Source organism: Equus caballus, chromosome 8, assembly GCF_041296265.1.
Source record: "Equus caballus isolate H_3958 breed thoroughbred chromosome 8, TB-T2T, whole genome shotgun sequence".
NCBI lineage: Eukaryota > Metazoa > Chordata > Mammalia > Perissodactyla > Equidae > Equus > Equus caballus.
The window spans coordinates 48,284,833-48,301,511 of NC_091691.1; the positions used below are offsets into that span (position 1 = coordinate 48,284,833).

At 36.4% G+C, this 16,679-nt stretch overlaps 1 protein-coding gene across 2 annotated transcripts in view; it reads right to left on the reverse strand.

Moving 5' to 3' along the window:
• Positions 1-16,679, reverse strand: part of MIB1 (MIB E3 ubiquitin protein ligase 1) — a 141,075-nt gene that overhangs the window by 26,677 nt on the left and 97,719 nt on the right. For both annotated transcript variants that reach the window (XM_023647510.2, XM_014727680.3), the window contains exons 13-16: positions 7,489-7,621; positions 4,602-4,688; positions 3,000-3,161; positions 274-455 (exon numbers count right to left, since the gene is read on the reverse strand). In XM_023647510.2, coding sequence (XP_023503278.1) covers positions 274-455; positions 3,000-3,161; positions 4,602-4,688; positions 7,489-7,621 — 564 coding nt within the window. The remainder of the gene's footprint in view (positions 1-273; positions 456-2,999; positions 3,162-4,601; positions 4,689-7,488; positions 7,622-16,679) is intronic.

Below are 16,679 nucleotides of genomic sequence, written 5' to 3' on the forward strand. Positions count from 1 at the left end.
AATTTCTCTAACATATACAAGTACTGGAAGATAGACTAGTTTAGAAAAGTTTCTTAGAATTTATTACGCATAAAGCGTGATATTTAATAATGTAAAGAATACAACACGAAATAAGAGACATGCTGCCTGTAGGGAAATTTTTAAGAAAGAAAGAGTCAACACAAAGATAGAAGAGGAAAGACAAAGACATTTTCAAGTAATTAAGTTCTCCATTATGAAACCACACGATATTTTACACATAGACTATTAAGTTTTATGATAAATAATACAAACCTGACTTTTTCTTTATGACACTTTGCCAGTGCTTTGCAGAGACTTGGATCAGGACAGAGATCAAGTGGAGATTGACCCTTCTTATTTCGAATGCTAAGGTCAGCACCATTAGCAGCCAAGAAACACGCAATAGATGCTGCACTCTTCTTCTCCGCTCCCTGGGTACCAAGTCCCATTATTAACTGAAATCAAATGAAGTCAGTCATTATTTTCCCCTTAGGAATCTGTTGTCAATTCTTACCACCAAATATACATGTATGTGTCTGTATGTTTGTATAGAGACAGTCACGTGCTGCTTAATGACAGGGAAATGCATCGTCGTGAGAAATGTGGTGTTAAGCAATTTCCTCGTTCTGTGAACGTCACAGAGTGCACTTACACAAATCTAGGTGGTATAGCCTATTACCACATTGGCTATATGGTACTAATCTTATAGGACCACAATACATGCAGTCTGGTCCGTAGTTGACCAAAACATCATTATGCAGTACATGACTATAAATATATGAGCGTGTGTGTATTATATATAAAAACACATGTCTGGGAAGAACTTACAGACTATATAGATGTGGTGGACATTTGAGTTGCAGTCCTAATAGCCATTGCCCCTTCTCTTCCCTCCCTCTAATCTTCTCAGGCACGTAGTTTGAGGACTGACCGGTTCTCCAGTTTTAGAGGTGGACCAAAGATGACTCAAATCAGTCAGACATCCACCTCATCTATGTGATTAGTTCAGGGATGACACATAACCCAAATCAGGTCAATTTAAGGCCAATAAAACTCAGGAACAGGACTTCTGATTGAGATATTGAGGAAACACTCCCTTTTCTAGCCAATTTGGCTCTGGAGCTGCTAGCAACCAACTTGGAGCAATAAGGGGAGAGACACCGAGGAAAGAACCATGCCTAAGAATTAACCAAGAGATGGTGAATGAGACAAACCAGGCTCTGATAGCATCCAAGCTACTGATTTAAATATCTTACTTGAAAATAGTCATAATAATTGTTAACATTTATGGAGCACCTACAATGGACTGAGAACTGTTTTAAGCACTTTCCATGAATTAACTGATTTAATCTTTACAACCTTATGGAGGTAGTTACTCCCCTCCTGTCATTTTAAAATGAGAAAAATGAGACACACATGAGTTAGAGAATTTATCCACGGTCACAGAGAAAGGCAGCAATTCTCAAATACTTGAGTCTTAGAACCCCTTTACATTCTTAAAAATGATTCTAAAACTCATATGGAGAGGTGAAGGACTTACAATAGTCAAACAACTTCGAAAAAGAAGAAAATTGGAGGACTTTACTAATTCACCTCAACATTTATCATAAAGCTACAGTGATCACAACAGTGGGCTGGCGTTACATAGCTAAAGACATAGCCCAATAGAAGAGAATATGGAATCCGGAAAGACACACATGGTTAACTGATTTTGGATAAAAGTGCAACAGGCAATTCAGTAGAAAAAGACAGTCTTTTCAACAAACTGTACTGGAATAACTGGATATCCACAAGCAAAAGAAAAAAAAAGAACTTTGATCCGTACCTCATACTATATATACAAAAATTAACTCAAAATGAATCATTGACCTAAACCTAACAACTAACAACTTTACAAACTTCTAGTACAAAACAGGAGAAAACCCTAGCAACCTTGGGTTTGGCAAAGATTTCTCAGATAGGACAAAGAAAGCACAAACAATGAAAGAAAAAAACTGATAAATTAGATCATCAAAATTAACAACTTCTGCACTTCCAAAAACACTGTTAAAAGAATGAAAAGACAAGCTATAGACTGGGAGAAAATACATGCATATCACATTTCTGATAAAGAATTTGTATTAAGATTATATAAAGAACTCTCAAAACTCAATGGTAAGAAAACAGCTCAACAAAATAATGAACAAAAGATTTGAACAGGTCCAGCCCAATTGCATAGTGGTTAAGTTCACGCACTCCGTTTCAGCGGCCCAAGGTCCACCAGTTGAGATCCTAGGCACCGACCTACACACCACTCATCAAGACGTGCTGTGGTGGCATCCCACATACAAAATAGAGTACGACTGGCACAGGTGTTAGCTCAGGGGCCAATCCTCCTCAAAGAAAAAGATTTGAACAGACACTTCATCAAATACGTGTGAGTGGCAAACAAGCAAATGAAAAGATGTTCAATATCAGTAATCATAAGGGAAATGCAAATTAAAACCACAATAAGATACCACAACATCTATCTGAATGGCTAAAGTTAAAAGAACCATGAAACAACTTTTGGTAAGAATGTAAAGCAATACGTGACTAGTATTTAGTTCATAAACTAAATTTCTACCTATGTAGCTCTGATAAAATATTTTATCAGGTGCCGGCCCACGGCCAAGTGGTTAAGTTCCCGCGCTCCACCTCAGTGGCCCAGGGTTTCGCTGGTTTGGATCCTGGGCGTGGACATGGCACCACTCATCAGGCCAAGTTGAGGCAGCGTCCCAGGTGCCACAACTAGAAGGACCCACACCTAAGAATATACAACTATGTACGGGGGGGGAGGATTTGGGGAGAAGACGGAGGAACAAAAAAAAAGGAAGACTGGCCACAGTTGTTAGCTCAGGTGTCAATCTTTATTAAAAAACTATATATTTTATCAGATGCAGGTTAAATTAGCATAAATATAAGATCTTGCATTAAAAGATGCTTCTGCTAGTACTGAATCAAAGATTATCTTTACTCACTGTGTTTTTGGATGGCTCCCAGGCAGCATCAACCTTCCCCACATCTTGCATATCTTGAAGTTGACGTAGCTGAGACAAGGTGTGATGCCTCAGAGCTTCATGCAAAGGAGTATCCCCATCCTTATCCTGAATATCTAATTTGGCACCTGCACGGACCAAAAGCTAAAAGAGAAACACATCTCATTTTGCTAAAGTATTTACGTCCACAAGAAATTACAATGTATCTACAGTAACAGTGAGAGTCCTGGACCTAGCTGAAGGAGCTGCCACTAAAGCTAATTATTTTTATAAATTTGCTTCCCACTACTCTATACCCCTGTGGTTCCTTACAAATAGTGATAAGCCCTGGGTTATTCAAATATTGAGAGAACAGAAAGAAATGAGAACCAATATGTTGCTTAATTTACCTACTCTAAGATCAAGATAACTGGGGGAAATTTAGGACAATTTATTTCACCCTTTAATTTTAGATACGTGAGTTGGGATATTTTAAGTACTTCCAACAGGACCAAACCATAATGTTCAAAATTATTCTATTATGTAAACAAACAAGCAAAAATTATTTATTCTATTCTCTTTGGTCAACTTTCTACAAATATGGTCACATAAGGAAAGTCCAAAAACCAGAGAGAAATGAAGAGTTTTTAACGAGAGGAATTTTAAATACAATAAATGTGGAGTGTCTGGTAAACTACAACCTCTTACATAAAATGCATAACTTATATGTTTCAATAGCTATTTTAAGTAGTAAATATAACTTTATTTAAGACTTTGCTAATGGTGCTTTAACAATTTCCCTAATCCTTTCTACAAATGCTATCAGAGTTTTAGAAAAACATCGTACAAAGAAACCAATCTCAAGCATATGCTCTTACGTGTCTTGGCAAATTACCTTCCCTTTTTTTTTTCACTTTGTTCTAAAAAGTTTACATAAACTGTCACTCTAGGGCAGTGTTTCTCAAATTAGAACGTCCATCAGAATTACCTGGGGGTCTTGTTAAACCACAGATTGCTAATTCCCACCCTGGAGGTTCTGACTTGGCTGGTCTGAGGTAGGGCCCAAGAATTTATTTTCGACCAACGGCCCAGGTGATGCTGATGCTGCTGGTTTGGCCTCCAAACTTTAAGAATCTCTATACTACAAAAAAATTTTAAACAGATAATCTTTCAAATATTTTGTCTGGAGAAACCAGATTAGTAAAATAAAAATATCTATTTCAGCTTTGCTGGAATCTGCAGCAAATGTCCAGCCAAACCTTTTAATTATAGCTCACTCTCACTTATACAAATTAAAGAGGGAATGTACTTTTTAAAAACTATTTTACATGTTACTTTGAAATTTTCTGATTTAATATTCCGGGATTTCACAAGTCTGGAAACAAAATTATAAAGACTGAATATCAGAGTTTTAAGATGTTCCCTATTTTAATTAAAAATCTTTGCCAAATTGATACCAAATATTAGCCCAAAATCATAACTTTTACATCTAACTATGCCTTGTGAGAAATCTAACAATGCATCACTTAAATTTTCAAGACATTCTAGAACCTGTCTGCTTAAAATACAACTGCAAGCTAAGAGCCCTGTTAGTGAACACTTTACCCTCACGATCTGGGTGTGCTGTCGTTCCACAGCAAGGTGGAGGGCAGTTTGTTGGTTCACATTCTGGATATCCAGGTTTGCATTACCCTGAAGAAGAAGTTGTTTACATAGTTAAAATTTGACAACAGTGAAAAACATTAAAACTGTAACTATTTGTGAAGAATAAATAATATTGGACACTGCTGACCACTTTCCTCTCCTCTGGCTGCTGGGACATTGTTCTCACATGGTCACAGTGGAGGGCAATACAGGAAGAACTGGATGGGGCAGCAAACTTTCTGAAGTAGAACAGCAAGTTTAAAACAATGATTTTTATTGTGGAGACTCCATCCAAGAACAGTTAAAGGACAAAGTGCCGCACGGAGTCAGAGTTTCCTTTCAATCTCTACTACAGAGCAATGGAGATAATTAGTTCCTTTTAACCATAAAGATTTCCTGAGAAGTTATATTAATGAGTCTCCAAATTGGATTTAGATTTATATTAGTAACCTAATAAGGTCACTTCCTTTTGTTGCATAATTGAGCTCTTCCTCATTCTGTGAAAAGGAACTTTGCTTGAGGGTGACAAGAAGTCAATGCTTAATTAGTATGTAAAGATACTTACTAAAGGAAGAGCAGAAAATCCCATTAGGGTCCTGGGATAGCCAAAGGACTACAAGGGAACATGATGCCAAGGACAGAGAAAAGGACTGAGAGGCAAAAGCACTGAGCTTAGAATCTTGGGACCTGGCTTCAAGTGCTGTCACTTAACGAGCTTTGTCAACTTAAGCAAGCACTATACCATTTTATGCCTATTTCCTCAGCTCCAAAATGGTAATAGTACAACCTATTTTACAGGATCAATGTGAGGATTAAGAAAAGTAACATGTAAGACTGCCTAGCACAATGTCAAGTATAATTAAAAAAAAGTGAAATTAAGAAAAGGGCTACAGATTCAGAAGATAAACTTCATCATTCTGTTTCCGTCTTAGACCATTCATGCCCTGTGATTACAGTCTGACACTCACCCACCTGTGCCAGGGCACAGGTAGGGCTGAAGTTCTGGTAACGCCACAACATATTCTGGAAGATGGGAGTGTCAGGTTTCTGTTTACTATTTATGTTTCTTTGAGTGAGATCATGAGGTACTTAGCTTGTTTTCTTATCATGTTTGCTCTCATTTAAATGCAGAAAGCGAGGGATTTCCTTTTTAAGCTTGCTGAACTTTTCCATCATTAACATTTTTCAAAGGAGCATTCATGGTATGGACGTACATAATTTGTTTATCCAGGCACTGGTTGATGAGCATTTGGCTTGCTTCCAGTTTGGAGCTATTATAAATAAAGCTAACTATAAATATTTAGTTTTTGTGTGGAAATTTGTCCTCAGTTCTCTTAGGTACATACCTAGAAGTGGGATTGCTAGGTCACATAGTGAATACATGTTTAACTTTAAAAGAAAACTTTATAAGAAACTGCCAAATTGTTTTTCAAAGTGTCTGCTTTAAAAAACACCAGCAATGTCTGTGAATTCTAATTGCTCCACCTCCTCATCAACACTTGGTTTTCAGGCCCTGTAGTTGATGATCAGTAGTGTTTCATTGTAGCTGTTATTTACATTTCCCTAATGACATATGGAAATTTAAGCAAGGTCACAGGATACATGGTCAATATACCCAAAAAAACTGTATTTCCATATAGTAGTAATATACAATTAGAAATTGAAATTTAAAACAATTTACAGTATCATCAAAAAAATTAAAGATAAATCTAATATGTGCAAAAACAAACTACCAAAAGACTTTTTAATAGAAACTAATAATCTGATTCTAAAATATGGAAATTCGAAAGATCTAGAATATTAAAGTAATTCTGAGAAAGAACAATCAAGTTGGAAGACTTCCTCTAACTGATCTGGAGACTTACCACAAAGCAACAATCACCCAGACAGCGTGGTATTGGCTTAAGGTTAGTTATTTGGATTTTGGATGAAAAGGAATTTATCATAATTAACAATACATCTAATAAAAATAATTTTAATAATAAAGGCTTAAAACGGCAGGTGAAATGTGGTTTTAACTTTTGAACAATTCCTTTAAATTTCTGTAGTTTATGGAGTGTCTATCTTATGATCCAGGACTTAGTTACAAATAATGTACTATCCACTAAATTTTTCTGCTGTTTCATCTTCTTAACTAGACTGTAAGTTCCTTGGAGTCAGGGATCACGGATAATTCTTTGGTACCTTCAGTGCTTCTACGTGGCATATGCTTGACTGAAGCATTTTAAAAGTTTTCTGAATATACTAAAACATCATCATAAAACTGCAATAAATAGGTTCCCCAAAAACCCAACTGCATAAAAATGCAGTCATCTTATTTCTGAGATAAATAAAATGACTAAAGTGAGCCTGTGCTGCTTTCCAACCACAGATTCCAGAGGTCCATCAGTAGTCATGAACTGAACCCCCAGATCCTGGCTACAGCCTGGTGTTACCTGATGGCAACAGGCCACACCAGCTTAGATATCAACATGACAGTTCTTAGTCCTGTGGCTGACTGATACTTCCACAACAGTGACAACGATTTGGGGAATCCCTTTTAGTTGATGCCAATTTCATTGCACCAATCCAGGAAGACTGTGCAGAGGCAATTCTGAGCTGACGTATTCACCCTCACACACACACACACACACACACACACACACACACACACACACTCTCTCTCTCTCTCTCTCTCCCGCCTCCCTTTATTTAAGAGCCAGTGTTAGGGAGAAGACTGAATATGCACTATATCTGAATTTGCATCATCATGGGATTTTACTGTAACCTACTAATAGGTAGTTGATGAAGTAATAAATGAATGGCAATGGTCCAAAATTGTTAAAAATTATTGAACTGCTTTTCCTACCTGATGTACCAACAGTTCAGCCACTTCTACATGATTATTAAGGGCAGCCAGATGCAAGGCAGTATAACCATCATCTTTCTTCTCATCCACAATCCATGGTCTTGGTAATTTAGATAGTAAAACACGCATTGCACTGAAAATCAAATTTACATTATTTTGATATTTACATAATTTGATATTTAATTTAATATTTTATTTTCCTTGGAAAAAATATTCAAAAGGAACTTCTGCAATCAAATGAAAATATACTTCTTTAAAGAAAAGTATGCCCTTAGAGACAAACAGAAATTCAATTTTTCTAAATCTCAAATGCACAACTTTTTGATATTTTAAGACGTAAACAAAATATCACTATTTGGAGAATAGCAGAAAAATAGAATGAGAGTGCTATAAAGGGGAAATATTATGAGAGGGGGGAAAAAAAACCAAAGGAGAAAAAAAATACCCTAAAAAGGACACAATTTTAGCTTTGTAGAATCTCTCAGGTTCAATTTGAATAGTATATATTAATAAAAGAGTTAATGAAGAACAACCAGGTAACAACAATAACATAGTAGGAAAAACAGTGATAAGACAAATTTTATGTAGCTGGGAAATTATCACGAATTCTGCAGAATTAAAAATCTGATATATGTAATTTAGTAGTGCCAAATCCAGTTGATAGCAAAACACACAAAACAATCATTATAATCTAATATTTAAGAATTGGTAATGAAGTATTTTCAAAGCCAAAAAGACAAAGTAATCCTAAAGAGCACTAAAGATTAAACCATAAAGGAAGAGGGGAACTAATTATCAAGAAATGATGCTTCTTAAAGAAAAAGCTACCCCATCCCACAAAAAGAAAAGGGAAATTAGAAGCAACTTTTCTTAACAGAAAGGTTCTATGTGGAAAACCCATAATACAATTTGGAAAAAAGCTCCCTTAATATATTCCACCAGTTGTTTTTTTTAAGACTGAGACCTAAGGTAATTGCTCTTATAAAGAATGTCGGACTTGGCAAGGACAGCGCTGATAAATATATTAGACACTGAATCTTCCCCCATACCTAAAGAAGGGAAGTAAACACAGAAAAGCTTTTAAAATTGTTCCAATAGTAAAAAAGGTAAGTAAAAAAAGGGCAAGAAATACGAGTAAGATACATATTGAGATAGTTTTTCCTAAGGTGATATATAAGAGAGAGAAAAATTTGAATAGAGAAATGTTATAAATGTACGGAGAAACAGCCTGAAGATGCAGAATGTGTGTAAAGGAAACCATTTAAGTCTCTAAAATATTATTGACACTATGGCCCAACATGACACAGAATATGTTTCCTTAATGGAAGTGGTCTATGAATCCCATGTAGGAGTCCAAAAAGCCTGAGAACAGGCTTTGGAGTATCCAAGAACCTCTAAAATTGTACTCAAATTTGGGAGTTTATAGTTTTTTGGGGGTTTTTTTTTCCCCAAGGAAGATTAGCCCTGAGCTAACATCTGCTGCCAATCCTCCTCTGTTTAGCTGAGGAAGACTGGCCCTGAGCTAACATTCCATGTGGGACACCTACCACAGCATGGCTTGCCAAATGGTGCCATGTCCGCACCTGGGATCCAAACCGGCGAACCCCGGGCTGCCGAAGCAGAATGTGCACACTTAACTGCTGTGCCACCGGGCCGGCCCCAAGGGAGTTTATAGTTTTTATCAGGTTTTTAAACAGGTTTGTGATCCAAAGTATACTGGAAATCTCAGCCTAAAGACACCTTTCAGTGATTGTTACTAAAGTTACAATCATTGTTTAGGGGTGACAGACTTCTTTGGAAATCAATGGAAAGCTATGGGCTCTTCCCCAGAGAAACGCATGCAAAAATCTTTACCTACAATTCTGAGGACGTCTACAAACCCCTAAATCCCATTCATGAACCTCATACAAAGCTAAGGTTTCCTGCTTTAGTTCGTTTTCAGTAATTCTAAGGATTCTAATCCTCCTCATTCAGTAGATTAAAATAAAATACTAGACCTTATGTAGACTTTGTTTCAGATTTTTTTTTTTAAAGATTGGCACCTGAGCTAACAACTGTTGGCAATCTTCTCTTTTTTTTCTTCTTCTCCCCAAAACCCCCCACTACATAGTTGTATATTCTAGTTGTGAGTCCTCTGGCTGTGCTACGTGGGACGCCACCTCAGCATGGCCTGATGAGCGGTGCCACGTCTGTGCCCAGGATCCAAACCAGCAAAACCCTGGACCGCTGAAGCGGAGCGCCCAAACTTAACCAGTGGGCCTCGGGGCCGGTCTCTATTTCAGATTCTTAAAGGGGAAACGTGCTGGCCCAAGATTATACTAGTGAATGTTTGGCTAGGACATAATCATGACGCTAATGCCATACATTATCGATTATCCTACACATTTGGCCACGTGAAAAACAGAATATATAGGAGTTTTACAATTCTTTTGGAGAGTTTTGAAGATGTAAGCACTAAATCATGTGAAAAAAGTTTTATTAAAAACAAAATGTAATCATTAAAAATAATGTAAACATAGGTTATTGATTTAAAGAAAAATTGTGATATAACTTTGTTGAAAGAAATGGTGGTAACAGAGGATGTTAATAATTTTAAATCTTCACTTTCTGTGACATGAAATCAGTAGATAATGCCTACAACTGATAAATTAAGAAACTGTTGGATAAGCTGCAAGTTATTTGGCGGGTGGAGGAGGACAGAGATGAAGAGGGATAAAGCAGAAGACAGCTCTCTTTCATTACAAGCTTTGTGGGACTATTTGACTCAGCTACGTATATGTATTAGTTTCATAAAAAAAATTTAAGTTAAAACACTAAGATAATATTTGAGCTTACTATTTAAATCTTTTTAATTTACAACTTTACTTCTTGTAGCCAACATATATAAATGTTACACTAAGTTTTAAATTAGAAAGTGGGTCCATGCTAATTTCATCGTTGTTTTTTTTTTTAAGTCACATTACTGAATAGATATTCCTTAGAAGTTGGGTCTTATGGAACCATGTTTCCCACTGTCTTCTATTCCAGTTTCAGAAGTACATTCCCACATTACACTGCCAACACCTCAAAGGAAGGACAGAGAGAGAGGAGCGATTCCTCCTCTGAGTATAAGCTGTCTGTTGAGATGGAGCCATCACTTACTTGTTCTTCTGGTCTTGCACTTCACAAGTGAACAGGGGAAAAGCTAGGGAAAGCTGAAGTCCCTCAGAAAGAAGAGCCAATGGATCAGAAAGTTACTAATGCATTTAAATAGAAACAGATATGTATTCTTGAAAGCTTGTTGCCTCTCTGTTCTCTCATTACTTCATGTCTTTGCTTTTTCTTCTCAGTACAATAACTGAACTGTCAGAACAAGGGAAAGGTAGTAATTTCAGGCTACTGTTGGAAGTGACAAAATAATCCTAATTCACTTCTAGATCACAATCTACAAAGTAAATCAAATCCTAATATTAAACTACAAAATTCAGATTTACGGAGAGCAAGTTTTCATTTCAGCACAAATTTATTCTGTTAATTAGTCCTACTTACAGAAACATGGTAAATTATACAATAGAATAACCATATTAAAATCTTTGTTGTTCTTGAAATCCTGAGAGATTAAGATATCATAAAAATAAGAATTAAAAGATATGTGGCATTAGTTAATCCAAATGCCTCATTTTAAACTAATTAAGTAAATTATATTACTAGCAAAGTGTTTTAAAGACAAATGGTAATTTCTGATTTCTCACAGAAACAGTGTTATTTTGGCAGATGAGGTGAATACATCAGACAACAGTTAATTAGTAAGTAAAAGATAGAGATACCAACTAGAGAAGAAGAGATTTATAGAAGAGGAGACTCAGAAGTCCAATTAGGATAAAAATTAAAAATAACAGAAATCACCAGGATGAAATTACAATAAAAAAAATGAAAATTGTCTTTTTCTGGAAAACAATGACTAGTTAAAAAAAAAAATGAGTGAAGAAATAGTTTGTATGAAGCCTGGAGAAAGAATGAGAAAAAGAATTTATCAGTGTATCAGCAGCATCATCCACAGAGAAAGTTCTCTGAGAAGCACTCCCAGTATTCTGATCTGCCCCCTAGTAAAATCAGTAAAATGCTATCAGCTTTCAGTACATCATCATATGGAAAGTCACCACAGGGTGATGACATTGTCTATTAAGATCATCCAACCAAGCATCTTGCTCACCAATCATTTTCCAATTTTAATTTAGCTTTTCACAGATTTCTTTTTTCTCCCAGTAGGGGGGAAAAAACCCCTGCTGATCAGCTGGTATGAGTACTATAATCCATTTCACATAGTATTTCTTTCTGTAAATAGCAACTTGGCATTCTGATTTATACATCAATCTCCTACAAGTCAATTAATGTTAGTCATCTCAAGTCTAATTACTTCTGGACCTACAAAGCTGAAGTCCATATCCTGGCCCTGTAAAGCCCCAACTACACAATCATAACATTTCTATCTCATATCTCTAACTGCAACAAATGGTCGTGATTCATATCTAGTATCAAAACTTCCATAGAAGTCTCTATAAAATACAAGGTTGCTGTAAGAATTAAATGATATAACGTAGGTAAAACATTTTATTACAGAGTCTAAAACTCTTCAATATAAAGTGTTAGGACAACTCTAAGATTATAACCTACATAGTACAAATCCCCATTTTTTCCTTTCCTCTTCCTATATTCTCGATTTTGGTTATTCTTATTACCATTTAACCGGTCACCCAAGTCAGAAACCTGGGAATCATTTAGACCCTTTCCTCCCTTTTTACTCCCACATTCAATTTGTCCTGTTGATTTTCCCTGTTAAGACTAAAACTACTCTTTTCCATGGACCCCAATACTCTGCAGATAGGCTTTCATTACCTTTCCTCTGGACATTTGTAACAGCCCCTTCCACATCTATCCTCTGTACCCTCCTCCACACAAATCTAACCACTTCACAATTTCCACAAACTCAAAATTATCAGCATTCAAATAAAAAAGGCTTCCCTTTAAATAACTAAATCCTTTTAAGACTGGTCTTGATAAAAATTATTCTAAAATATACTCTCTTGCCTTAATATACTTATAAAAGAACATGAGACTAAACAACATTTTATTGATAACTCAATTACAGCAAAATCAACTCCTGATTAATTGGTATAAATTGTGGAGAAACACTTCAGATAGGCCCAAATCAAAATGAATGCAAAAGTCAACTGTCAATAGCCAGGAGTGAGCTGATTAATTTTTGTTGTTGCTGTTTGTAAAGAAACTTTTTATTTTAGAACTGTTTTAGATTTACAGAAAATTGTGAAGGTAGTACAGAGTTCTTCACTCGTATTGTTACCATTTTACATGAGGACGGTACGTTTGTTACAATTAATGAACCAGCACTGACTGTGATTAACTATAATCCATACTTCACTCCTATTTCCTTAGTTTTTATTTAATGTTCTTTTTCCACTCCAGAATACCACATTACGTTTAGTTGTCAAGTCTCCTTAGGCTCCCCCTAGCTGTGACAGTTTCTCAGACTCTCCTCGTTTTTGATGACTTTGACAACATTGAGAAGTACTAATCAGGGATTTTGTAGAATGTTCCTCAGGTGGAATCTGTCTGATGTTTTTCCCATGATTACTCTGGGATTATGAGTTTTGGGGAAGAAGGTCATAAAGGTAAAGTGCCATTTCATCACATCACATCAAGGGTGCACACTATCAATGTGACTTATCGCTCTCGATGTTGACCTTGATCACCTGGCTGAGGTAGTGTTTGTCAGGCTTCTCCACTGTGAAGATACTCTTTTACCCCCTTTCTATACTACGGAACCAGCCTATATACTCTTTGGAAGGAAGTCACTATGCACAGCCTACACTTAAGGAGTGGAAAGTTATGCTCCATTTCCTTGAGGGTGGAGTACCTACATAAACTATTTAGAATTCTTCTATACTGGAGATTTGGGGTAGATTAATTTCAACAGAGGACTACAATGCTCTCATCTTAATTAGAAAGCCACTAATTAATGTTCATTCCTGACCCCCTCCCCCTCCCACAGAAACCAACCAAACAAAAACAAATAATACAAGGCCTCAAAAAAAGAGCCAGTCTTTGGGCCCAGCCCGCAAGGTGAGCTAAGGACAAGTTAAAAAGAACAGTCCCTAGGCCCCTCACCCTCATGTCAAGAGCAGCTCTGAGTGGCTTGTCTCCTTTCTTCCCATGGGATAGACATGATAGAACCACGAAGGCCAGTTGCAGGCTGTTCCCCACAGCACCTCAGTTAATTAAGAGGAATCTGTTGTTATCCTGCAAGCACAGAGGCTCACAGAGTTGCTGGGATGAGGGTATTACCAGTTCAATAAATCAATCATTGTATTAAGCCAACAGACTCTCACCTATGGAACACAGTATATGACATTCGGAGATATTTTCCCTAATGCTCAAACACGCTTCTTTATTTCTCAATCTGGTTGTTTTCCAAGAGGGTAAGGACATGGATGGTTTAAAGATAAGATCTTACTACCAGTTAAGCAGGCATTTGTGAATAGTGCCAAAGAAGCATTAAGTTCCGGAACAACTAATAGTGGTGCCTAGTATAATCCCTGGCACATGGTAACACTCAAACGTTTGCTGAATGATGAACAAATGAGTTCTGAGAAGCAGAGGGGACAGGCAGCTGTCTGCATTGGTATGTAATAGTCAAATGGCACTGGGTCCATTTTTAGGGCCTGCAATGCTTTGCAACTTTTCTTCAGAGACAGGCAACATTTTTCCAAACAAACCATACTGTAGAGGCCTTACATATTACTATTACTTAATGGAAAAAAAAAAACAAATAGAATAGCACTATAGCACATATTAGGTGTTCAATAAATGCTTATTAAGTTAATGAACAATCCCTCAAATAACAGTTAAAACATGCTGGTTCAGAATCCAGAAAGGAACTTATAAAGAAAGTCGACCAATCCCAAGTAGAAGTTCTTTTGGGCGTGCTAAAAGCAGGTTAGTACGTAACAGGTCTGAACACGTTTTTGTTCAATACACACCCCTATCTGAATGGATGCAGACAAGAAGTCTACGAGGGTATATACCAAAACACTATCCATGGTAATCACTTTCATAAATTAATACGGACGCTTTTTTCTCTCAATGAAAAAGATACAGTGAATAGACATTACTTATGTTCTTTTAATTCTTTTTTGTTGTGCTTTTCTTTTTTTCCCCAAAAACTCTTTTTTTGACAGATAGCATAATTAAAAGGTCCATTAGTTTAGCCTAAATTCATTTAACAGAACTTTGGGAATGTAGTTGAACTTAGCTCAAAATGACAATACAGGGTGCAGAAGAGTTGCACAGGTGAATACTCGATCATTTTTAAACCAAAGACAATTAAAATTATCTCTTAAATGACCAGCCAGTCCTTATTTTTCCTTCTATGCTCTAGGCTAGGGAAACCCATTTTGCTTATCTTTATATCCCCTTTGTATACCTAGTATAAGAAGCTCAGGTTTTGTTGCATGGAACAAACGAAGCACAATCAAATGAATAATCATCTTTCCGAATATACCCAGGCAAGGATATTAGCAACATAACTGTATTTTTTTTTAAAAGATTTTATTTTTTCCTTTTTCTCCCCAAAGCCCCCCGTACATAGCTGTTTTGTATATTCTTCGTTGTGGGTCCTTCTAGTTGTGGCATGTGGGACGCTGCCTCAGCGTGGTCTGATGAGCAGTGCCATGTCCGCGCCCAGGATTCGAACCAACGAAACACTGGGCCGCCTGCAGCGGAGCGCGCGAACTTAACCACTCGGCCACGGAGCCAGCCCCAACATAACTGTATTTTTGATGTCTGCTCCAGTCCCCAAGAGTGGTAACTCCCTAACTGAGTTCATCATTACAAACTAGAGCAGCAGCATGGCACGGTGGTGAATAGCTAGGAAGCTGAAGGCAAACTACGTGGGTTCAGACTCTGGCAACAGCAAACTGAATGGCTAGGGACTTAAGCAGGTTACTTAACTTCTACGCCTCAGTTTTCTCATCTATGAAATGCGAGAAGAATCACAAATCTTAGCTCATAGCGTTGTTATAAAAATTCAAAAGGGCTAGAAGAGTGCATGGCACTTAATATATTATATAAGTGCTGGGGGGAAAAACAAAAAAAACCTCTCACTGCTACAAAATGGTCAGCAAATATGGGGGAATTTAGAAACCTGAAAATTAACCTATCTACACTCTGAGACGTGTCATCTTCTCACAATATGCGTAAAATTATTTCAATATCTAGGAAAGTTGGTTCTTTAAAACTGCCAAATATCTAAAGCATTCTTTGTGTCACCGTTTTAAAATAGCTAGCCAAAATAATTAAACTGCTATGGTATTAAAGGCTGAAGACAAAAAGGACATCAAAGACAAATTTCCCTTGTAGGAGAATGAGCTTAGAAAGCTGATAATGGTTTTTCTTGATTCTTAACTGAATGAATACTTAAGAGAATATATTTGCCTTAAGAACCAGGCATACAGTTGGTTTCTCTTGGGCACTTTCTAGCTTTGTAAGATCTTAAATTGTATCTTCACAAGTTTGTTGGATTTGACGTGATATTTTTTCTCCTTGGTTAAAAAAATTTCAATATTAAAATTTATTGTAAATACGCTATTAAAATTTAGAGCAAAAGTATTCTTCCTTTGAGACATACACTGTGGCAAAGTTATAGATAGGTTAATGACAATTTTAGTCTGTGGTAAAGTGTGAAATGATCATGCCTAAACGCTGTTTCAGAAAATTAAAGAATAATGACATGTAGAAGAGGGGGAAAACCACTTCACATTTGAAAATGAAATACAATAATAAAACGCATTTTAATAGTTATATATAAAGTTTCAATATAAAAGTACACAATTTCTCAAAAGTCTCCAGAGTGTTTTTCACCTAAGCACTAAAAAAAATTAACTAAAATTGACACCAAATTACAAGTTTTAAGTAGCATTTCAAGATTTCATTTACATGCTACTGTCTTCTTCCTTAATGATTTCCACCTTTAATATACAGGTTCTACTTACCATTTCTACATATTTTTCAATCAAATATTATTCACTGAACTTAAAAAGCGTGTACAGCAACAACTAGCTCTAAAGATAACACTACAAAATCCCTTCAGGCCTTTATCTATGTAAAATAGCATTATCCATAATATTTTTTACCAA